Below are 26272 nucleotides of genomic sequence, written 5' to 3'. Positions count from 1 at the left end.
AGGGAAGGTCTACAGGACAGTTGTGAGACCAGCTATGTTATATGGATTGGAGACAGTGGCACTGACCAGAAAGCAGGAGACAGAGCTGGAGGTGGCAGAGTTAAAGATGCTAAGATTTGTATTGGGTGTGAAGAGGATGGACAGGATTAGAAATGCTCAGATTGGATGGTTGAGAGACAAAGTGTGAGAGGCAAGATTGCGTTGGTTTGGACATGTGCAGAGGAGAGATGCTGGATATACAGTGGAACCTTGGATTGCGAGTAACTTGGTTTGCAAGTGTCTTGCAAGACGAGCTAAAATTTTTCATAAATTTTGACTTGATAATCGAGCGAGATCTTGCAATATGAGTAGTACGTATACACTTACGCACTTACACTTTGTCTGCCGAGCATCACGTGATCACAAATGTGCTGATGGTTCTTCTCTCTCTCGCTGCGGGATTGTGGGTAATTGTCTCCCATTCTCAGGCTCAGTCAGCGTGCTTCACTTATATAGTCAACATCCGTACGAGCGTATACTGTTTACTATAGCATTGTGACCGCGTGTGTGTGTTGTAACGTGTAAGTCTCTGTCATGCACTCCAAAACACGAAGCTGAGTCTCAGTATTTTAGCAACACCAGCTTTATTCAGCTTGAAACAGGAACAGCACGGTTATTTATTGTCTGCCACTCTCCTATACACAGACACAGCAGTCAGGCAAGGTCGGGCCAGGTTAGTGGCAAAGTAATACTGCGCCCTGCATTTATAATTTTCCTTGTATCACCCATCAACGGCAGGCGCTTATAGCATGTCCGCAATCTTTTTGGATTCGCTTTTACGGCAAACTGCTACAGAGCTGGGAGCCTGTGGTTGCTTCGGGACACTCTTCCACGTGTCGTCCCGTTGTGTGGAATCCCAAAAGAGTTTAGAAACTCACTCACACCAGCCATGATTCTTTTTAAAGGTAAAGTGCAGGTTAACTTGTTTTATGTATTTTTACTTTATATTTTGCATTAATCATTTTTATATGAATAGCTTTGGGCTGTGGAACGAATCATCTGAGTTTATATTATTTCTTATAGGGAAATTCGCTTTGATATATGAAAGCTATAGATTACAAGCACGTTTCCGGAACGAATTACGCTCGCAATCCAAGGTTCCACTGTATTGGGAACAGGATGTTAAAGTTAGAGCTACCAGGCAAGAGGAAAAGCGAAAGGCCTAAGAGAAGGTTTATGGATATAGTGAGAGAGGACATGCAGGTGATGGGTGTAACAGAGCAAGATGCAGAGGACAGGAAGATATGGAACAAGATGATCCGCTGTGGCAACCCCTAACAGGAGCAGTTGAAAGATGAAGAACGGGTGTTAAGAAATAATTAAAATTCTCAACATTTTTCTGTTCCTAAACAGAAGAAGCTTGTATTCCTGTCATTAATCTATTCTCATAGTTTCTGTATAAATATAAATTTAATTTCAAAAGTTTGCATTCTATGTATTTTGCTCACGAATGGGTTATTGCTTCATTTATATTTTTAGTAATTCCTCATTCTAATCTTCACATGTAATACAGCACTGGAAAAGTTCAGTCTGTCATTACATTCATTTCCAACAGTACTGTATGCCTAGACATCTAAAAACTAATTAAATGAATAAAAGACTACTAATGATAGAGCTTTCAGACCCGGTCCTTTCTTGCCTTAGTGTTGGTAAGTGTTTATGCTTTAATTCCAAAATATGTTAAAATCTACTGAATTCAATATCATGACCAAGAAGTACAGATGGTCACTATGTAACATGAATTGTAAATATTCAGATTTGTGATACAGCACAGACATTCACCCTTACACAATGGAAATTACATCAAATATTGTAAGTCATGCGAAAAGACAATTTCCCTTTGGGGATTAATACAGTGTACTAAATACCAAAAAAAATAATAATAACAAGAAAGTTTACTACCACTATAGGTTAGTGAACCTTTGCTGGCTGCTGTTATGGTTACAGTTCTCTCACGAAGTCACTATTACTTGAAGGTATGCTTTCATTCACTTTCCCTACAGAATGTTTTAAACAATGTTGACAGTATAGCTGAAAATCAGTGTATTATTTTTAGATTTTATTTGATGAGATACACTGATTCACACATATCTGCATTCACACAGATCCAATCCAACTCAATTTAAATGTATTCTGGTAGCTGGAGTTGAAGGCACAAAATCACAAATGGCTCATCCTTAAACCAGTGCAAGTGATTTAATCAAACTATGTTTTGTTTTATTTTGATATAAAACACACTAATATTTATAAAAGTACAATAATCCCTCCTCGATCGCGGGGGTTGTGTTCCAGAACCCCCCGAGAAAGGTGAAAATCCGCGAAGTAGAAACCATATGTTTATATGGTTATTTTTATATTGTCATGCTTGGGTCACAGATTTGCACAGAAACACAGGAGGTTGTAGAGAGACAGCAACTTTATTCAAACACTGCAAACAAACATTTGTCTCTTTTTCAAAAGTTTAAACTGTGCTCCATGACAAGACAGAGATGACAGTTCCGTCTCACAATTAAAAGAATGCAAACATATCTTCCTCTTCAAAGGAGTGCACGTCAGGAGCAGAGAATGTCAGCGAGAGAGAGAAAAGCAAACAAATCAATAGGGCTGTTTGGCTTTTAAGTATGCGAAGCACCACCGCACAAAGCAGTTGCAAGGAAGGCAGCAGCTCACACCCCCTCCGTCAGGAGCAGAGAATGTCAGAGAGAGAGAGAGAGACAGATAAAAACAAACAATCAAAAATCAATACGTGCTGTTTGATCTTTTAAGTATGCGAAGCACCGTGCAGCATGTCGCTTCACGAAGCAGCTGCACAGAAGGGAGCAACGTGAAGGTAATCTTTCAGCATTTTTAGACGAGCGACCATATCGTCTAGGTGTGCGAACAGCCCCACTGCTCACACCCCCTCCGTCAGGAGCAGAGAATGTCAGAGCAAGAGAGAGAAAGAGAAAAGTAAAAATCAAAAATCAATACGTGCTGTTTGATCTTTTAAGTATGCGAAGCACCGTGCAGGAAGCATATCGCTTGATAAAGCAGCCATATGTAAGCCTAGCAAAGAAGAGAGCAATGTGAAGGTAATCTTTCAGCGTATTTTGAGGAGCGGCCGTATCCTCTAGGGGTGCGAAGAGCCCCCGTGCTCACAATATATTTGAGGAGTTTTATTTAATACGTAATACGCGCTCTGGTTGGGTAGCTTCTCAGCCATCTGCCAATAGCGTCCCTTGTATGAAATCAACTGGGCAAACCAACTGAGGAAGCATGTACCAGAAATTAAAAGACCCACTGTCCGCAGAAATCCGTGAACCAGCAAAAAATCTGCGATATATATTTAAATATGCTTACATATAAAATCCACGAATAGAGTGAAGCCGCGAAAGTCGAAGCGCGATATAGCGAGGGATTACTGTATTGTAGGAAGGCATATAACACAAAAAGTGCTCTCAGAAATCAAAATGGATTTAATGAAGTCCTAGATCTCACAACTGTAGAAATTTGCTTTTATTGTCTACATTATAATGTACCTTTTTTTTCCTTTTACAAACAGATCCACAAGTATGTACAAATAGTGGTCTTACTAACATCTCAATCAAGCCAAGTTTACAACCACTGTCACTTACGTATTTTGCTGATTATGAAAGGAGATGAATGACTACATATAGATAGATAGATAGATAGATAGATAGATAGATAGATAGATAGATAGATAGATAGATAGATAGATAGATAGATAGATAGATAGATAGATAGATAGATAGATAGATAGATAGATAGATAGATAGATAGATAGATAGATACTTTATTAATCCCAATGGGAAATTCACATAGTAAACATGTAACAAACAAAGTTTGCAAACAAATATACCAATATATTACAAAAATGCAAACCACTGATTATCATTGTCGGTACATATTTTGGTGGGACATTGTACATGCTAAAAGCAAGCACCAAAAGACACTTATGTCTTTGCTTCTTCTGCATATATTGCTGTATTTTATCTACTGTATGGTAATATAAAATACATTTCTTAACACATTTCAAAGGTTGTACTTGTTTTTAACACATGTTAGTTGCACGAACATCCCAAGATGACTTACTTTCTCTGAGTCCAGGCACCAGTTTAAATATAATCTCTTCTAATGTGTTGTCAAGCCTTTAAACAGAAAATGCAAGAGAAACATGTTAAAAAAACTATTACTGTAATCTAAGTGATCTATAAAAAGTCTGTTCATACTGTCTCATTTCGAAACTAGAAACTTCTTTGCTGAATTACCCATGTGGGAAATTTCAGACGAAAATACAAGTTTTTACAACACTTTAAAAATAACAGGCCAATACAACACATTGCATCATTCTATGGAATAAAAGAACAGCTTCTAAGAATGAGAATTAAGAGTGTATTAAGAATCTGCTTTGTAAACATAATGGTACAGTAAGGAAACACTCTGTTGTAGAAAACTGTTAGAAGCACAGACAAAAATAATTTCCTTTAACTCTGAAAAATTGTTCTATGACAACAAACTATTTAAATAAAAATACCAGATAAACCTGTCACTATAAATTATGGAAACATAGACATGTCCTTCACTAACAAAGTTACAAGCAGTAAAAACCCTGAAGGTAACTTTTCCAAGTTTATGTCTTTAAAATCTATGAATAGCTAAGGGCCACCAGATAAGACTACAAATTTCAAGAACTAATATTTAACTAAGTTAAAGCAAAGTTACTGTTATAGTAATTGTGAAATAAAAAAGGTGGATGCCAAATATTTTTGTTGATTTCAACTTCAGTTCAGAGAAAACTATGAGTTTTTTGTTGTTTAAAGTGGAAGGGTAACAATATTTTCAGTATGACTTTGTTAGCTCTAAAAGGTTATGCATTAAATGTGCAGTGCAGATATACAAAACAATGAGGTTTACTGAAACATGCAAAACACCTGTGGTCTGATGTTGGATGGAGCATGGGTCTCACAGAACACACTTACTCATATACCTGGATAAACTCATGACCACTATATTGATGCCACACAGTACACACACATCTTTGCCATGTGGGAAGGAAGCTGGAAATCCACCAGAAAACCACACACACCTTTATGGTGAGAATATACAAACTGCACATCGACAGTCATTATGCCAGGATTGAAGTCCAGCCCATTGTAGCCATGAGGCAAGTAGCATTAACTGCTCTGCCACCATGTCTCCCGTAAAACTTTATAATCAGCCTATGTTTCCAGGTATTATCACAGAGGGCGTCACATTTCTGTAAATGGTTAAAAGCATTTAAAAGTCCTAAGAATAATCAATCCAGTCATCTTTCTGAAGTGTTGTTTCTGTGGGACAAAGACTAATTTTTCTCTTTATTTTTAGAAACAATACAAAAATTGCAGATGTTTATATTAATGTACATTTAAAATTATATTCACTTATGAACATAAAGGTCCCATAGTGCTGTGTGTGTTACTGTTTAAAATCTGAAAATCTTCATAAGCACCCTAAATCTATCTAAAGGGAAGGGTAGCGCATGTATTATCAAATTATGTATCAAATGTATTATGATTATACAAGTCTATGAGATATGTAAAGTCACAGATCTGTAAGGAAAATTCCAAAACAACAACAATAATAATAAAATGCCAATTTTCAAAAACGATACAAACCTAGTTCACCTATTCAGTTTTCACTTCCTCATGTATGTTTAACTTCACTAGAACCTCCCTAAACAACTCATTTCCTTTGTCACTCCCACTTTCTACCTACACAATATATTGTACTTGTACATCTCTCTAAGCATGTAGTCACTTCATGAATGACAAGCAGGTGCTCTTTATCTCAGTCATTTTCAAGTTCAATTCCAGGGACCTAATGTGGCTACAGAATTTTGTTCCAACCAGTTTCACACTTAGTGCATCAGTTTTTCTCTTACTCATCTTAATTTGATTGTAAAACTGGCTGTTTTTTTCTTATTTTGCTTTCAGAAACACGCAACAGTATGAAATGTATCTTCATAAGAAATGTAGAAATATTTGGATTTTGGCCATAGCTTTAAATGCTTAATTCTCTGTTAGCTTACAATATATTTACCTTTTTTTGGAGTTTCCCCACTTCTACTGTAATAATGATAGTTAACAAGTACAGTAGACACAAAGACAAACAACAGTGAATGCTGAAAGGGCTACAACTACTTCAGTGTCACAACCACAACGATAAATACACTAACTTATCTCTGGGTAACATACACAGACATCAACAACAATTTTGCAAAAATAGACTTTAATTTGTGTATTGACACCAAAACACAGAAACTGAAATAAAACCTTGCTTAATTAAGGTACAAATTCAGTTAAAATGAGTTGCTTACTGGGACAAAATCTGCAGCTAAAGTTGTCACAGGGCCAGGAGTAAAATCCAGTGTGTAAGAGTGTAAACGGGGAGAACATCCTAAGTCCATACATACAGTGACAATATTAAGATTCAATACAGTCTTCTGTGGCTGAGGGGGAACAGCACTAAAACTCATTCCTATATCAACAATAAAATCACTGCCCCATCTGTAAACAGCAATTATGTCTCAACTGATTGGCCAGAATTTTTAACTTAGTGGAGTTATATGGGGAATATGCCTTAACAGGATCAAGTTCATGAAAAGAATAACTCATGATGGGTTCAGACAGAAACCATTTGCTACATACACGTATTTAATGTTAGAAAGGATTCTAACATTTCAGAGTTAGCCAAATGATTACATAAGCAAATTATGTACTGGCATTTTATGAACAATGACATACCAATAGTTTTAATGTATCTTGCTAATATGTACAAGTTAGTTATCAGACATTACACAGAGTCAGTTTGAAAAAATACATGTTAATGCAATAAAATTTTTGTATCCTATCAGTATCAATCCTTGATCTTTTTAGCTTTAATTAATAACAAAGGAACAGTCAATTGTTAACCATTTCTATACATAATAACAAAATAATCTGTTATCTTAACAATTAAAAGTTTAACATTTCGCATGTCACATCAAAAACAATACTAACAAACCATACTACTGTAATGATCGAGTTTAACCTCATTTAAACAAATAATATCTAAACATGTTCAAAAGCAGTGCTGAATTAAAAAGGAAAATACTAAAACAACAAAAACAAAAAGTATTTTTTCTACTTAATCTACATACATGAAACATTTGTAGAGTTCGACAACATAAATAGACACTTGGGCTTTTTAAAAACATAAGATCTGATAAAGAACATTTTTCATGGTCTTCTTTATAATCAGGCACTTAAAAACACGCACTTGCAAAATAGAAAAGGTTTCATAGCTTTGTTTATGTTGAAATTGATTTATTCTGCTTAAATAACATGTTAAGAACAGTCAGAGAAATACATACAGGTTTTGCACATCAGCAATAGTAAATAATGCCAGACTTGTGTTAAATGTTAAAGCAGTCAAACCAGGCTTCTTATAAGAAGGGGAATTTCCAGAGGTATGTCTAAAAAAGTACCTACCCAGCCAAGCTCTTTGCTGTCAACATTAGAATGAGTATTGTCAGTTTTATTAAGCTTTTGTAAATGGTTCAGTAGACAACCATTTTAGCCTTCTAGTAGATTAATTTTGAACAGTTTAAGGATTGAAACAAAACTCAACAGCTGTAATAGATGTTAACATAAGTATAAATGATAGTACTGTTGTTTTAGTTACTGCTTATAAAATCATCTGCAGGTAACAATAAAATATAAAATATCAAAAGTACACGAAACAAGAGAATATTTTTCTAGTTAAAGTTCAGTGTTTTGTGTATTTATTTCACTTATGCAATATTCAATATAATAAGTTTTATCAGCATTTAACCAGAGGTGGAAAGAGCACCAAAAAACTCTATTCAAGTAGAAATAATGTTACCGTAATTAGATTACAACAATTACTCAAGTAGATGTAACTGACAAGAAATCTACTCAAGTAAAAGTAAAAAAAGTACAATCTGAAAAAATTACTCAAGTAAAAGCAGTTACTTTAGGAAAAAATAACCATACCATACCTTGTCATGTCTAAATTAATAAATATCCTCAACTATACATGTTGTGATTTGGAAAGCATAAGTAGAATATACTTCGCTTCCCGGGTCCTCCCTGCGTGGAGTTTGCATGTTCTCCCCGTGTCTGCGTGGGTTTCCTCCGGGTACTCTGGTTTCCTCCCACAGTCCAAAGACATGCAGGTTAGGTGCACTGGCGATCCTAAACTGTCCCTAGTGTGTGCTTGGTGTGTAGGTGTGTGTGTGTGTGTGTGCGCACCCTGCGGTGGGCTGGCACCCTGCCCGGGGTTTGTTTCCTGACTTGCGCCCAGTGTTGGCTGTGATTGGCTCCAGCAGACCCCCGTGACCCTGTAGTTAGGATATAGCGGGTTGGATGGATGGATGGATGGATGGAAGTAGAATATACATAGAAATTTTATTTATCAAAACTTATATTCATGAAATATGTTCACATACACAAATGTATAACTAGAAACAGTATTCTGTAAATGGCAAACAAAATTCAATCTCAAATTATTATGAGAAGGTGTAGAAAGCAACTAATCAGAATTACCCTTAATATACATTAAGTTGTAGTCCATAGGTAATAATTCCAAACCATCATTTATGAGAGCAGAGCCTTCGGTGCAAAAAAACAGAAAATTTTACAGTTTTACAAATAAAGTTTTGCAGTAGGAGACAAAAGAAATGAAAGCGGTATTTATATCTAAACAGCATAATGCTTTTTAATGTTGACATTAGGCAAGTAGAATCAGCACAGCACATATGTAGAAGCAAATTTGAAAAATAAGATTCACATGGTTGTACCACACTCCTTCAAACATATGAAATGCAGAAAAGTACTAAAATAGAACAACAAATATATAAGCATTTGGAACAGAGGTTTTCTCAAAGAAAATGGGGCATTGACTATTGCTGAACTGAAGTACATTGTTACAGGTCCTGTATATGATTGATTGATAGATAGATAGATAGATAGATAGATAGATAGATAGATAGATAGATAGATAGATAGATAGATAGATAGATAGATAGATAGATAGATAGATAGATAGATAGATAGATAGATAGATAGATAGATAGATAGATAGATAGATAGATAGATAGATAGATAGATAGATAGATAGATAGATAGATAGATAGACAGACTTGACCACTAATAATCTTCTCCAGTCCACAAATTATTTGGATTATAGCCTTGGAAAAGAAAACTTTTCAATATAACAACACCTTAAAATATCAGAATGAAATAACCAATAAGCCACATAACTGAGAAATACTGCAAACTGTTGGGATAATAATCAATTACAGTGAAAACAAAAAACCTGCAGCCACCTGCAAAAGCAAACACAAAGACCTGGCAGCACTGGACCTAAGAACAATACCCGGATGGGAGGCCAGTGTTACTGGAGAACAGAGGAGAAAAGTTGCCAGGACTATCAGATTCCCTGATACACCAGATGGAAGAACCCCTGGGTCAGGATTCCCACACAGACACCCACAGAATATGCTGGGGACTGTAGACCAGTAGAGCAGCCCTGTTGGATTCCGTGGATACTGCCAGTGGAAGTTGATTCCTATTCGTCGTCTTCCATGTCATGCACTATACTGGCCTGCTGAGCATAATACATCCAACAAGTACTCGAGGTGCTGCCACAACGGTAAAGTAGCTTTACCACCCTTGCGGGAGCCACCTGTGTCTTTACAACAGCTTCATACACAGCAAACATCAGAAGCTAAAAATTATCGTGAACACATTCAAGAATACAACTCTTCTCTAGTGTTTGCTTCCTGGGTGCACAGATAACTCAACCTCCTGGCCACGGACCATACTGTTTTAAAATACACGGGCAAATTTATCACCAAATCTCTCCACTATACGCTAACACTTCTACCTCTCCAGGATATGGACAGTTGTATGTTTTTGACACAGCGCAAGCTACTAAAGTACGCTTACAAAATAAAGCAAATTCTGCATGCAGTGAAAATGTACTTCTCCAGCTAGATTCCATGCTCAGAACCATCAACCCCTTCGCTAAATCATACAAACAAATGCATGAAATCGCTCAGTCTAATCCAACAGCATCTGTACAAATAGTTTTCAAGGAAACCCTTAAGCAGGATTTACGACAATACAATGTCCCGACATGTCACACTGATGTTGCAGCGATTTTCGTCGGAGAAGATGGCGAAACGCCTGCCGAAAGGGACATTTGCATCTATCCCATAGGCAACTCCTGTAAACAGATTTCCACACTCAATATGAATTGTGATCCTATGGTTTACCCACCTTTATTCCCTTACGGAGACATTGGCTGGCACAAAGATTTATAACATGTTCCTGATAAAAGAACCGCCAAGCGAATAAGGCTTACTCAATGCCAATTTTACACGTACAGATTTGCAATGAGGAATACATTTAGTACTTTGCAATCCAGCAGCAAACTATTCCAACAGTACGTTGTAGATGCGTATGTTAAAACAGAGGGCACGCGTCTCAACTATCTTAGATTACATCAACAAGATCTGCGCGTTGAACTATCAGACGCACTGCAAGCAAATGCTGAAAATAACAACGTGTGTGTAGGCAAAATGATCACATTACCGTCCACATTTCCAGGAAGTCCAAGATACATGCAACAAAACTATCAGGATGCCATGGCCATAGTGCGTAAATTCGTGAAAGCCTGATTTATTTATCACTTTCACATGTAATCCTGCTTGGCCGTAATTTCTACATGCACACTGCGTCTTTCAAGAAGTATTTATTTCTTCTTGATTTCTGAATTCTTTTCTCACTGTTTTCCGTTCCTATTCTTACACCACAGTATGCTACGGCGGGCGTTGGCTAGTTATCACTATTTCATGGGGCTTCACGGAAGTGGATCCATTGCACTATGTCCTAGCACTGGAAGCACTCCTGGGTTCAGGCAACTTGGAGTCAGGCAAAAGAGGAGAAAGCTTGCCTGGGAGGTGTGCCTGTGTTGAAGCCTTTTTAAGGTATTTTGTATAATAAATATATTTGTTGGCACCTGGGACTTGTTGCTGTGCAGTTGCGTTTGGGGCCTGGGTCCTTTGATAGGCGATCCCTTGTAGTTTACTGTCAGAAACATGCCTTAGTCTGGTGTTCACTGTACTTTCACTGTTGACACGTTCTTGGTTTCAACAGGATCGAGCAATAAGTCATACAGTATGGAGATCCATGCAAGTTTTGCGGGAGATTTTTCCGGAGAAGCTTGAACACTCTGCGCGCCAATGTCGGGTAGCCTTCATGTTCACCTGATATCGCTCTGTGCAATTTTTTCTTGTGGAGCTATCTCAAGTCAAAGGTACACATACCGACCTCAAAACCTTGAAACCATCAAGGACACTATTCACCATGAAATCAGCGGTATTCCCCAATGTGAAGGCAGAATGAGTCATGCGAGTGTTCAGAAATCGTCTCGAAGAGTGTATCGCTAATGATGGCCACCACCCTGAAGACATCATTTTTAAAACACAGTGAAAAGAAAAACTATTTTGTATACTCTTGTATGTGCCTTTTTAAAATCATAATGATAACTGAAATCACCTAGATGGGCCTGATAAAACGTTTACATCCCCCTGAATGTTGGGGATGATACTATACACTCAAGTTGACATGCACAGGTTCAAATTAAGGGTAATTAAGGGAGAGTGTCCACACCTGTAACCTCTCAGATTGTAATCATTGTTTGTGTATAATAGTCAATTTAAATTCTTACAGACCTGAACTGACTTTGATGGATACCAAGCCATGGGAAAAGCAAAAGAACTGTCAAAGGACCTGCAAGAAAAGTTTGTTGATTTGTATAAATCAGTAAAAGGATATGAAAGGATGTCTGTAGATCTGAAATAACTGTCAGTAGTGTTCAAACTGAGATAATAAAGTGGAAACATAGGGGTTCTGTTGTTACCAGGCCACAGTCAGGTAGATCAACTGCGATTTCAGCCAAAACTGCAAGGATCATTTGTTGAGCTGCCAAGAAAAACACACAAGCCACTTCAGCTGAGATACAGGCTTCTTTCAAACAAGTGGTTTTGCTGTTTCAAGGTGCACAATAAGTAGGTACTTGAACAAACATAGGCTGCATGGTCAAGTTGCAAGAAAAATGCCTTTACTGTGGCAATGCCACAAAACAGCCCACTTATGATATGCCAAACAGCATTTGGACAAGCCTCAAAACTTCTGGAACAAAGTCCTTTGGAGTGATAAGACCAAAATTGAACTTTATGGTCATAACCATAAATGTCATGTTTGGAGAGGATGAAACTAGGCTCATGACGAAAAGTACACCACCCCTACTGTGAAGCATGGAGGTATTGTAGATCTCTCATGTTCGGGGGGTGGTGGGGGTGGGTGTGAGCTATAGCAGCACACAGGTAACTTAGTAAAAATCGATGGCAAGATGAATGCAGCATGTTACTGAAAAATAACGGAGTATATTGCATTCGTCAGTCTGGAAGCTGTGCACGGGATGCACTTGGATCTTCCAACGTGACACTGATCCAAAACATAAGGCCAAGTTGACCTTTGGTGGCTACAGCAGAAAAAAGTGAAAGTGCTGGAGTAGCCATCACAGTCTCCTGACATTAATTTCATTGAGTCACTTTGGACAGATCTCAAAGGTACAATTCATGCAAGGCAACCCAAGAATTTATAGAACCTGGAGGCTTTTTACTAAGAAGAACAGGCAGCTCTTCAACCTAAGAAAATCAAGGGCTTAATCCACAACTATCACAAAAGACTACATGCCATCATTGATGCTATGGGGTAAATAAACAGTAGTAAGAACTAAGTGTATGCATAAGTTTTGAACAGGGACCGTCTCATTATTTTCCTTATTACTATGTTTTGTTTAATGGTTGTGCTGTTCTGTGATGCCCTATAGTTTAACTTGGACAGATGTATCAAATTTCTCTGTTCAGTTGCCAATATGTGTAATAAGAAATATGCAGCTTTTAAGTGCATTTTATACAATACCTCAAAAATAACACTATTATCAAAATGCTCCTCAATGATTTAGTACTTCTTAAAGTAAAGTATCAGATTCTTGGAACATTTTGAACTCAAAATTTAAAAAGCATGACTTTCTCTTTATTGAATCACAGCTACCTAAGACTAGAATACCTCCTTATGGATAATAACTTGTCACCTTTGGTTACTGACGTTGACTTCTTTAAATTGTCCAACATTGGTATTTATTTTTGATATTGCATTCATTGTCTTTTCTAATTTTTTTTACTCTCTATCTTATCATACTATTATCACTAGTGCTTGTAAGAGACATGGATGTAAGAATGCCACTTTGCCGTTTAAATATTAATTCAAACTGTGCATATGTAATCTCTGCCCACTGATCATGTATCACATAAAAACATGTCCAGCTAAAGTAACGGTCAACTAACAAATGCTAATTTACTTATAAGGAGATGATTGCTTTCTTAATACTGTATATATTGTCAAAAACTAACATATTTATTGAAAACAGTTCTAGTTCTGAGATGCCTGCTATAACAATTAGGGTTACTCTCATCAATCAGCTGCCAATCTAAATTGGCTGATTTTCACTACAAAAGACTTGATCAGTGATCAGTAAATTGGCCGATCACAAAAAACAATCTTTTCAGACCCTGCTTTTTAAGCTTTATAATAAATTGGTTGCACTACACCTTTACATGAGGGATTACGGACTTTTTTGATTTTTTTTTACAGCAAACAGCAGTTAGTCGTGGCTTATTTTACTGCCATTTTTTTTTTAAAAGGATTTAGAAAAAAAATCAGAATTGGAAGCTCCAACAATGTGAAATTAGTGATTGGTATCGGCATTAAAAAACCTGATCAGAACATCCCTAATAGTAAGTGCATATCTGTAAGTGTATATTCAAGAAATCAATAAATATTATAATCCAAGTATAACACACAAATTTTAAACTAGAAGGACAATGGAATTGATAGATATTATCTGTAAATTTGATAAAGAATATGCACGACTATAAAGTCCGGATGTCTACAGAAGAAATGTACTTTTGTGAACTTACTTCAATCTTTTTTTGAATAACAAATATTTAAATTATATAATTCACATAATTCACATTCCCAGTATAGAGAGAAGATATACAAGATCTATTTAGTCCATAAAAAGGAAGCCTTGGGTATTATAACTTTTCCGCATGTTTTAAAAAAAAATCAACAAAATGTATTAAACAGCATAAATGTCCTGTTCAGCCTATATACATCGGACTTCCAATATAACTCGGAGTCCTGCCACGTGCAAAAGTTTGCTGACGACACTGCTATCGTGGGCTGCATCAGGAGTGGGCAGGAGGAGGAGTATAGAAACCTCATCAAGGACTTTGTTAAATGGTGCGACTTAAACCACCTACAACTGAACACCAGCAAAACCAAGGAACTGGTGGTGGATTTTAGGAGACCCAGGCCCCTCATGGACCCCGTGATCATCAGAGGTGACTGTGTGCAGAGGGTGCAGACCTATAAATACCTGGGAGTGCAGCTGGACGATAAATTGGACTGGACTGCCAATACTGATTCTCTGTGCAAGAAAGGACAGAGCCGCCTGTACTTCCTTAGAAGACTGGCATCCTTCAACATCTGCAGTAAGATGCTGCAGATGTTCTATCAGATGGTTGTGGCGAGTGCCCTCTTCTACGCAGTGGTGTGCTGGGGAGGCAGCATTAAGAAGAAGGATGCCTCACGCCTGGACAAACTGGTGAGGAAGGCAGGCTCTATTGTTGGCATAGAGCTGGACGGTTTGACATCCGTAGCAGAGCAACGGGCACTCAGCAGGCTCCTATCAATTATGGAGAATCCACTACATCCATTAAACAGTGTCATCTCCAGACAGAGGAGCAGTTTCAGCGACAGACTGCTGTCACTGTCCTGCTCCACTGACAGACTGGGAAGATCATTCCTCCCCCAAACTATGCGACTCTTCAATTCCACCAGAGGGGGTAAACGTTGAACATTATTCAAGTTATTGTCTGTTTTTTACCTGCATTTTTTATTACTCTTTAATTTAATATTTTTTGCTGCTTGAGTATGTGAATTTCCCCCTGGGATTAATAAAGTATCTATCTATCTATCTATCTATCTATCTATCTATCTATCTATCTATCTATCTATCTATCTATCTATCTATCTATCTATCTATCTATCTAAAGTATTATCAATCAATTTACTCATCTGAACTCAACAAAATTAAAGCCCAAGTAAATAGCTTTCCCAAAATTTTAGATATGTTACAGCTTCAGGTTTCATAAATTAAAAGTAGATCAAATACTAACTCCTTCAGAAATTTATAATTAGTTATACTTTAAGTGAACCCAGCAGAATTAGCCTCATTATGAGTTTGACGAAATCTCAGAGATGATCAAGAACTTCACTGAAATCTGTCAAGTGCATTGAAATCAAAGGGGAAAGAGGAACTTAACTAGTTTTGAGTGGCTTATAATGGTGCAATGGTGTCCCTGAGGGATATGGAAAGATCTGCCAACTATGCTAGACTGATAATTATTGCCAAAAATGTTATCTGCTAACCACTGCACTACTGTGCCTTAGACAAAAACAAACAAATTACAACAAATGGCCACAAACTAGCAAAAACAAACATAAATATATATACGTTCCAATCTTGTGATACACATTATCCATGTAAGAAGCAGCACCATAAGACTGGCTCGTTCCATTGTTTTAATTCGTGGCATTAGTGGCAGATGGAGACTCTTTTCTTCTGTGAAGATGCTTTGCACTATTTTTTCCATAAAAAGATAGAAATACCATGTAAACACTGACAAATTTACACGGTTGCATATGTTTCTTTCTCAGGAAGGGGGAGGGAAGGTCTTCTTTAAGACTTATTTTTGATCAGAACTAAAGCACACAGCTAATTTCATGCAATATAGCCATGTAGCACTACTACCTGCACAGGGATCAGTGCTATATATCTAGTGGCAGTACTCATAATAATCTCATTGGTCAGCTAATGTACCCCTCAAATGAAAATCCTGTTTGTTTTTTTTAAAGCATGCAAGGTGGAAGACTGAAGTACTAACAGCTCAGCAATGATCTTAAAGAACGCATGCATGAAAACTCTAAACATGGCTGCTACAGGTTTTTTGTCATGTCATGCTGGCCTCACAAAACATCATGGAGAGAAGGGAAAAATTTTTTTTGCCTAAGCCGGCCCACAAGGCATACAGTCAATCTTTATTTCATTGGCTGCCTCATATCCTAGTATAGCACCTGCTCAGCACAAGAAAATACAGCAATGCAAAGTGTGGTGAAGGCAACTCAAAGCATTAATGTCACTAAGCTGTCTTCTGTTTAGGACATATACAACACTCACAGCCTTTAAGGCAAACAGCATAATGAAAAATCTCAGCCATCCAGCATAGCCACTTTTCATACTTGTGGGCAATGGTTCAGGGCTATTGGTACACACACCAGTCGATTCAAAAATAGCTTCTACGCGTAGGGAGTAAAAATTCTTAATTATAAACGCAGTCCTTAGCCAGGATTCTTTCTTTATTGTTTATATTGAATAGCTGTATACATTAAGTCATTTTATTGGATTTTGCCAAAGGAGCTTGTTTGGTCATGTCCTGTGCAGTGCCCCAACTTCCATATTCTACCTCTCCACAATGAGAAGACTGCTGAGTATGCCAGGTGTTTTATGGACTCACATCACAGACCATCTCAGCTCACAGATTTACACTGTGCTAAGTGGATTACAATGCTCTAAAGCAATTTCTTATCAGCCTCAGCAAAAGAAGGATCCTTGATGCTGGACAAGCAGATAGTGCTTCTGAACACTGTGAGCAGAACTCTTCCTGTTGAAGACTGAATTCTTTCTTTAACTTAGCCTCCACTGTCCTGCTGCCTTTTTTAAAATATCAGCATTTAAAATATTTGAAGACTATCTAACATGATATTGAGCAGATGTTTTAGCACACTGTAGCACACTTTTCTTAAACTAAATACAAGGCTGTTAAAAATAAATGAGTGTATAAATTCTAAAGTTTTTGTGTGTTCTTGGCAAAAATGTAACTCATTATTATCTGTGCTGTTTATTTTCTTATTATTCACTTCCTAAATAGGAAGCTCAATGTGCACAATGTATTTTTGTGTTGCAGTTTTATTCAGATGTATCTATAAATGTCATCTCTTACCATATGCTTGTAAAAAATTGTATAGAGTTGTATAAATAAAATGTCATATATTTCTGCTTATACTGTATGTATAAAACGTTACCAACAATACATACTTTACTACATTGGTACTTAAAATAGATACTGTAAGTTAGTGCTAGAGATTGAAAATGCAAGCTATTGGTTTCCTCTATAGCTTCCAAACCACATTTGCCTGTTATTTTAGACAACTAACTGCTTTGTGGTTCAAGCATATATTCTAGGTTAGCATGGCATAGCATTAAAGGAAATGACACATAAAATATGCAAAAGTATTTATACTGTGTACACAGTATTAAAATTATGTATACAAAATGTAAGATAATTAAAAGAAAGACTTGTATTTTATAGATGCAGGCTGAAGGATTACCCTTAAATGTCTGTCTACCTCCCTACCTGTCATCTATCTATCTATATTAAACTCCTTTTTTACATTGTAATTAAGAAAATAAATGTGCTTAAAAGGTCTAATCAGTAAGCCCATGTATGTTTTTTGTATAAGTAGACAAAGAAAAAAAATCTAATGGACAAAATGCTAACTTATACACTAGTAGAAAGTAAAAAAAGAGTTTGCAATACTGTAATAAAATAAGGTAAAGACAGAGGGTAGATTAAGTTGATATCAAAGTCCCAGGGTCTGTAAAGCACACCATGGCCATATATGCATATGCCTGCAACATACAGTGCTTATGCCAGACAAACAAACTACAGTGTTCATTCTTGTCTGGTCCTTCTGGGTGGGACATTAACCAGGACTACCTATGTCAGGGACAGCATCCAACCAATCCCTTTTCAGTGTGAAATGGGGATGTGTACTTCAAACAAGATAATGCCCGCCCATATTTCACCCATGCAGCTCAGTGTGCTCTAGAGCAGTGTTTCTGTCACTGGTGGGTAATGATTTGCAATTGTTAATCATGGCAGTGGGTCACAGTTGCAGGTCGTAGCTGGTCATCGCTCCAATGATCACGCTTGATTCATTAAAGGTAGAAGGCTCTGACGAAGGCTCTGATGATTTACCAAGAGGTACTTTCTGATAATCACGCTTGATTAATCAAGGGTGAAAGTGGGTTGCAAAGACACTTACATGAGAAAATGAGGGTTGTGGCAACATAAAGGTTTAGAAACATTGCTTTAGAGGCTCTTCCTCGACTTCCTTGGTCATAGGACCTCTTTCTTATTAAACATGTACAGAACCAGACTGGATGGCACTGCCCAGCCACCAACGAGTAAAATCAACCAATTGCACCTCCAACTTGCCAACTAGGTTTGTACTAGATTATCATTTATACACGGATGATACTCAGATCTATTTTAGTGTTAAAAGTAAGAGTTTTCTCAGTTCACAGCTTATTTCAGTAAAATTAAAACCTAGATGGAATTTTACACTTTAAAATTAAACTGTAACTGAAGTCATGGTAATTGGCACTAAAGCGCAGCTTAAGAACATGAGCTGCTTCTTAGTCACCCTTCAACAGTCCCTCTTCTTCTGCTAGGAATGTGTCATTTGTGATTACTCCTTTTTTTAGTCTTACTATATTGATCACATTAAATTTTTTTCTTACTTCCACTTCGTAACATATCAAGTCTTTGCTTATTCCTCTTCTTTTCCAATGCTAAGAAACTTGTCCATGGTTTAATAACATCCTGCACTGACTACTGTAACTTCCTATTGACAGGTGTCCCTTCTAATCTGTTATCACAGCTTCAGTTGATTCAGAACTCTGCTGCAAGAGTCCTTACATAGACCTTAGTCGTTACATAGGAGGCACATAACACCAATTCTGCTTCGTCTTACAGCATAGAGTATAAATTCTATTAAATACTTGTAAAGCTTTAAATGGTCTTGCAATGCACTACATTAGTAACCTTCTCTATCACTATGCTGCTGTCCACTGATTCTGGCATTCTCGTTTTGCCCCAAACTAACCTGTGCTCTTTTGGTGACAGAGCTCTATAGCACCCTCACTTTGAAACGGCCTCCCCTAAATCAATGAGATCAGCCAACTCAAATCATTCTTTCAATAAGACAACTTAAAACTCAATTATTTAGGAAAGCTTTTAACTTACCCTGACATTCAGACCCTTCTTTCAGTTTACTTTCTTTGTCTAGATGCCAAGGAAGATTTGTGTTTGTGCCATCAATTATGTTATTTGTTCAGGGTTTTCTTGTATTATTCGTATTCTTGCATTTTATTCTGGTTAATTGTCTTTTATTCAAGTTCAATGCTTTGTAAATCCTGTATTTATCTTTATTTAGTGTTTATGCAGATTTTATTGATGTCCAATATTGTATATGCCCTGTTTTTTTTCCTTCTGAATTAATGCGAATTGCTTTGAGCATGGAAAAGGCACTGCATAAATAAAATGTATTATTATTATTGTTGTTGTTGTTATGAGAGCAGACCCAACAGGGATGCAGAATGTCACCCGCATTCCAGAATTAACACTAAAGTGTACGGTTACACTACATATATACTAACATTTGGTAAGCTTCCTTTATGAATTTCATCTGATAAGAAAAGGTGTTAATGAATAATGAGCTAAAATGTCAGTAGAGACTCAGAAAAATGGCCTAAGAGGATATTTCTTTAAAGCAAAATGAAGTCTGGCTCAATCTGACAATGTGACAAAATAACACACCTGTAAGCAGATATGGGATGTGTAACAAGAAAGTTCAATTATTTAACAATCTGAGGATGCACTTTCCCTTAAAAATAGAAGCATAAACCTCTTAATTCATTTTGAAGTGGGAAGCTGACCCACTCTCTTGGGCAGAAGGAAACTTTATTTTGGGTTTGGCAGCTTCTCTGTGTAGAGCTGGACACCTTGAATTGATGCCCTCATGTGTTCATCAACATTTTAATTGTCAGGGTTCCTCCATACTTCAGTACATGTGAAGTGCATAAACTGTTAAAAATTATCAGCACACACATAAAACAAACTTGCTCACTGGAAGCATCAGACATGCTACAAATGTATCAGACTAGAAGTAGCTGACAAAATATCTGTATCATTGATTTGCTTAATTTGGTAATGGTCACTAAAGTGGTGCTGGCACTTGGCAGTGAATATGATACAACAGAGGTGATATCAAAGGCTGCAAAATCTGACATATACCTATATGAATGCATAAGCATATCTTTTTATACTTTTCTTGGCAAATTTGGCTGCCAGCTTGCCTTTCAAACTTAAGTAGTTGCCACACATTTGCATATGTTCCTTTCTGCTATTCCTCAAAAGTGTCTATGTGTCTCATTTGATACTAATGTGCAGACAGCTCAAACACAAAATATGGAGATGAATGGACAGCTCTCCAGTCATCCACGTATAGCCATCATTATCTAAGGACACATGTACATACACATTTTATTTTTCCTGTTGTCAGCTAAGAAGGATGGCCATTGTCATAGTTCAAGAAATGCTGAGGGTTGCCTCTGGTTATGTTCAAGATACCTGATAAACCAATCACTTACTGCAATGTGCAGTCTATGAGTGGAACATTCAATCAAGGCCCAGTACACGGGAGTAGGAAAAGTAGGAGCCACAATTTTATATGCATAATCATGAAGATAATTAGATTAAATCCTTAAAGTCAGCTGAACAGTGGTTAATTATTAACATCCACATTGTGGACTGTTAGGATCTAGTTCCCAGAAACATTACAACTATCCACTCCTGAACCTGCCAATTACAGGCACACAAGGCAGGAACCAGGCCTGGATGGGACACCATTTCTTCTGACTCTGTACTATAACAATTAAGTTCAGAAAATGTATGAAAATGGAAGAGCAAATACCAACATCAAGCAATTACACGACTTAAAAAAGTACAGTTAAAACAAATGAGCAACATTCACTGATTTCAAGCAATGTTCTTTTAATTCATAATGCAAGATTAATAAAAGTGGATGATGCATTTCACTTGTCTGTCTAGAGAGCATTAGCCTATAACATGCTATATAATGTACTGTACATCTGAAAAAAATGGCCTAAACAAACATGTCATATGGATGCAAATAAGAGACCTTGGAACAATCTATGTTGGTTGTCTTACTTACCATAACTATATATTATAAAAGCCTACATGGCCCCCAGAACAAAATAAAACACTGACTGACCAAGGCTTAATCTTGCATTATACAGAGTGAATCAAAATTATGTTAACATTTGAATGGCGGAAACAATTTATTCACAAAACATACTTCATATGTGCAAGATGATTTACAGGAATGTCTCAACCTGTTCGCCATCATGTTCAACACATGTGCCATACAGTATGTGGCACATAAATTGTATATAAGAATATACATAGCAGTACCATTAGTGTTAACATAATTTTGACTCACGCTGTATTTTATATAGATATCTCCAATGTGCTTGTACTACCAAATTGAATCTTGAGTCCCTTATTCCATGTTTTGGCACACATGACTAACATAACAAAAGTTTTCACATTACATGACAATATACTTTCAGTAGTAAACTAGGATTTAAATATTAATATACAACTTAGAAATTAAAAAGAAATGTAGCAGCCTACCCACTTCTTTCATTTCACAGAATTTCATCAGGATTTTAACAGAATGTACTAGGAATAAAATTAAAAAGGAAACTCTCAGTCCAGTGGTCTAAATGTGTTAAATATATATAGAATATGCAAATGGAAACTGAGACTGATTTGGAAAAAAAATTAGTGGATAAAGAAGTTATTTAAAATGGGTCTTCGAGAAAGGAATAAACACAGTTTAAGCTAAAATTAACTATGTCACTACATAAACACAAACATTTTGAAAAAGGAAGATTATCTGAAACAAGAACCAAAATATCTAATACATAGTAAACAAAGTAAGATTTTGAAAAATGGGTGGAATAACTATATAACTTATTTGAATATAAACTGTAACTCTACTCTAATTTTATCATAGATGTATAATAATTTGGATCTGTTTATGATATTTTCAGACTGTTGAACAGAGTATCTACTTCCTAACTCTAAAATTATGTAGAAGATCAACAGAACTGAATTTGAGACTTACCTTAACATTTCTAAAGGATTTGTTTCATGAACTTGGATGCCACATTTGGGACAGTCATTACTATCTTCAAAGTGCTGGACAATGCAGCTTTTGCAAACTGGAACATAAAACAAATAAAACCATACTTCTTTATCCAGAATGTTTTCATCTATACACACATCTGGCACATTTGCTTATACAATGAAAGTACAATGCTTAAAAAATACACAGAGGAGTAACCACACATACATACACACACACATATATGCCCTATCAAAATGGCCTGATGAAGCTGCTGGCTACTAGCAAGCAAAGAGTCATGTCTTTAGTGCTATGCTCCATGGCATCCTATACAAAGGATGGGAAAAGGATAGGAGAGAAGGTAGAACACTGAAGCACATCAGTATTCATCAGATTTGACCACAGTTCCTGTGTGTGCCCTGGCATTGCCCTGTTGTAGGGTCACATTGTACAAGTGTGAGCAGAGGGCCTCTGACAGGTTCCTTTGCCATAAAGTCAACAGCATGAAGCCTGCCCTCTCTGTTTTGTCAGTGATGTGGGCAGATTCAGCAGCAGTAGGGGGTAACAGATCTGAAACAATTCCCCAGCTGTACCAGTTCAGTGTTTCAGTCCAGCTCTGGTGTGGTTATTTGTTGGTTACAAGACATTGCGTGCAGTCATGACACTGTGGAGCAACATAATCTACAGAGTATAGCAACACTGGCACATTACATAGTTGACTGAAAAATGCCAAAGAACCTCTTCCTTACTTCTGGTGACATTTAAGGCATTACGGAATGTACAGAAATCTACTATTTATGACTTTAGCCTTGTTGTGACCTAAACTTTGAACTAATTTCATTATAAAGGAGTTCAGACATTTTTCGACTAAACCTTATACTAAATTACAGGGACAGAGTTCAATATAGCCCTCACTAATAAAAAGGTAATTCAAGTTCTATTAATAGACTGCTATGACAGAAGCATATTTAATTTATCACCAGGGAGTAATATGGTAAAATCTGAAATAAAGGGATTCTGTGTGACAAGTGCAAATAGAGTATGAGTTCCCACAGTATGGTAATTGGCAGCAGGTAGACTCGAGCAGTTAAGAATATTTCCTTGTTATTTGTGGTAGTGGACAAGTTGCATTTGCCTGGTCCTTTAAAGAAGAGCTGGGGTCCACAAATTCAGGGACATTGGGCCTACCTCTCCATGTGCTAGGCATATGGCTCCATGAGTTCTAGGGGCTGATCCTAACCCTGGAAGTTATTCCCATTTCATTACTAAAATTTAAAATTGTTTTTTCTGTCCTTCCAGCCATTTAAACCTATCATCGGTCTCATCTGTGCTAGGCATATGGCTCCATGAGTTCTAGGGGCTGATCCCAACCCTGGAAGTTATTCCCATTTCATTACTAAAATTTAAAATTGTTTTTTCTGTCCTTCCAGCCATTTAAACCTATCATCGGTCTCATCTTTAGATACTTAAAAAGTATGCTATATAATGTATAAGGACTCAAGTTTTTCAATAATTATACATATCTATTTGATGTAAATGCACATGATTTATTTTTGTATGTTATTTATTCATTAAAATCCTTATCTCATTTAAATCTTTTTTTTCAACTTGTGAAGACATTTGAGCAACATCTCGTGTATAAAGATGTGCTAAAGAAATTAAGGTTGTCTTGCTATTCACATTGAGATAAATATAAATGTTATTGCATCTTAGAGGAGATCAATGTGAGAAAAAGGCACTTACAAACAAGCTCCTGTCATTATGTTTTATGAAGGATACATAAAAGTTTATTATTTAAAATTCACCCATGATTAAGCATACTAAACAATTCTAACATAAGTGTACATTTTCTTCAAATCAGTTGTAGTATTAAAAATGTACAAGAACATTCTCAAATTATAAGCAGAAGGTTTATCTAGGAATGCGACCAAGAGAAAATGAGTATTTTGACATAGTGATCAACAATAATATTGTTGCTTAATCTATTTCAGTGATTGCACTAGAAGCAAAGCAGGAAACAGCCCCAGGCCAGGACCCAATTCAAGGCAGAAAAATAATAATTTAAATGTATTTTGGTTGTCCCAACTGTTAAATCAAACTATTAAATACAAATACAGGTCTATTATATCCTAACTCAGCCACAGGGGATACACAAACCAGTGTGTTTCTTTGTGTCGGTCCCAAGCCCGGATAAATGGGGAGGGTTACGTCAGGAAGGGCATCCGGTATAAAATTTTGCCAAATCAATATGCGGACAACAATACAAATTTCCATACCAGATCGTTTGTGCCCCGGGTTAACAACAACCGCCACCAGTACTGTTAGCCAACAGGGTGCTGGCGGAAATTGGGCTACTGTTGGCCGAAGAAGAAGAAGGAGAAGAAGAGGGAGGAGACGTGTCCGGAGGCAAGAGGAAAGGAGGAAAGTAAAGAGGGTGGAACTGAGGGTAGGAACTTTGAATGATGGCAGTATAACTGGTAAGGGGAGAGAGTTAGCAGATATGATGGAGAGAAGGAAGGTTGATATATTGTGCGTGCAAGAGACTAAATGGAAGGGGAGTAAGGCCAGGTGTATCGGAGGTGGATTCAAATTGTTCTATCATGGTGTGTATGGGAGGAGAAATGGGGTAGGAGTTATCCTGAAGGAACAGTATGTCAAGAGTATACTGGAGATGAAAAGAGTGTCAGGCAGAGTAATGATTATTAAGCTGGAAATTAGAGGTGTGATGATGAATGTTGTTAGTGCATATCACCACAAGTTGGGTGTGCAATGGGTGAGAAAGAAAATTTTTGGAGTGAGTTGGATGAAGTGATGAACAGTGTACCCAAGGAAAAGAAAGTGGTGTTTGGAGCGGATTTCAATGGACATGTTGGTGAAGAGAACAGAAGACACGAGGAGGTGATGGGTAAGAATGGTGTCAAGGAGAGGAATGAAGAAGGTCAGAGGATAGTGGATTTTGCCAAAAGAATGGACATGGCTGTGGTGAATACGTATTTTAAGAAGAGGGAGGAACACAGGGTTACGTACAAGAGTGGAGGAAGATGCACACAGGTAGATTACATCCAATGCAGAAGAGTCAATCTGAAGGAGATTGAAAACTGCAAAGTGGTGGCAGGGGAAAATGTAGTTAAGCAGCATAGGATGGTGGTCTGTAGGATAACGTTGGAGATCAAGAAGAGGAAGAGAGTGAGGGTAGAGCCAAGGATCAAATGGTGGAAGTTGAAAAAGGAAGAGTGCAATGTTGAGTTTAGGGAGAAGGTGAGCTAGGCTCTGGGTGGTAGTGAAGAGTTACCAGACAGCTGGGAAACTACAGCAGATGTAGTAATGGTGACAGCAAGAAGGGTGCTTGGCGTGACATCTGGAAAAAGAAAGGAGGAAAAGGAAACCTAGTGGTGGAATGAGGAAATACAGGAGAGTATACAGAGGAAGAGGTTGGCAAAGAAGAAGTGGGATAGTCAGAGAGATGCAAAAAGTAGACAAGAGTACAAGAAGATAAGGCGCAAGGTGAAGAGAGAGGTGGCGAAGGCTAAAGAAAAGGCGTATGATGAGTTGTATGAGAGGTTGCACGCTAAGGAGGGAGAAAAAGACCTGTACCGATTGGCTAGACAGAGGGACCAAGTTGGGAAAGATGTGCAGCAGGTTAAGGTGATAAAGGATAAAGATGGAAACGTACTCACAAGCGAGGAGAGTGTGTTGAGCAGATGGAAAGAGTACTTTGAGAGGCTGATGAATGAAGAGAACGAGAGAGAGAAGAGGTTGGATAATGTGGAGATAGTGAATCAGGAAGTGCAACGGATTAGCAAGGAGGAAGTAACGACACTTATGAAGAGGATGAAAAATCGAAAGGCCGTTGGTCCAGGTGACATACCTATGGAAGCATGGAGGTGTTTAGGAGAGATGGCACTGGAGTATTTAACCAGATTGTTTAATGGAATCTT

At 37.2% G+C, this 26272-nt stretch overlaps 1 protein-coding gene across 3 annotated transcripts in view; it reads right to left on the bottom strand.

The window, feature by feature from the left end:
* Positions 1-26272, bottom strand: part of LOC114647005 (polycomb group RING finger protein 5-B) — a 123580-nt gene that overhangs the window by 46709 nt on the left and 50599 nt on the right. For all 3 annotated transcript variants that reach the window (XM_051923098.1, XM_028795459.2, XM_028795460.2), the window contains exons 3-4: positions 22335-22431; positions 4132-4187 (exon numbers count right to left, since the gene is read on the bottom strand). In XM_051923098.1, the coding sequence (XP_051779058.1) occupies positions 4132-4187; positions 22335-22431 (153 nt within the window). The remainder of the gene's footprint in view (positions 1-4131; positions 4188-22334; positions 22432-26272) is intronic.

The sequence above is a fragment of the Erpetoichthys calabaricus genome, chromosome 2 (genome assembly GCF_900747795.2).
Source record: "Erpetoichthys calabaricus chromosome 2, fErpCal1.3, whole genome shotgun sequence".
NCBI classification, from domain to species: Eukaryota; Metazoa; Chordata; class Cladistia; order Polypteriformes; family Polypteridae; genus Erpetoichthys; species Erpetoichthys calabaricus.
Note: the sequence above shows the minus strand (reverse complement) of the source record. Positions and strands in the feature narration are given on the sequence as shown.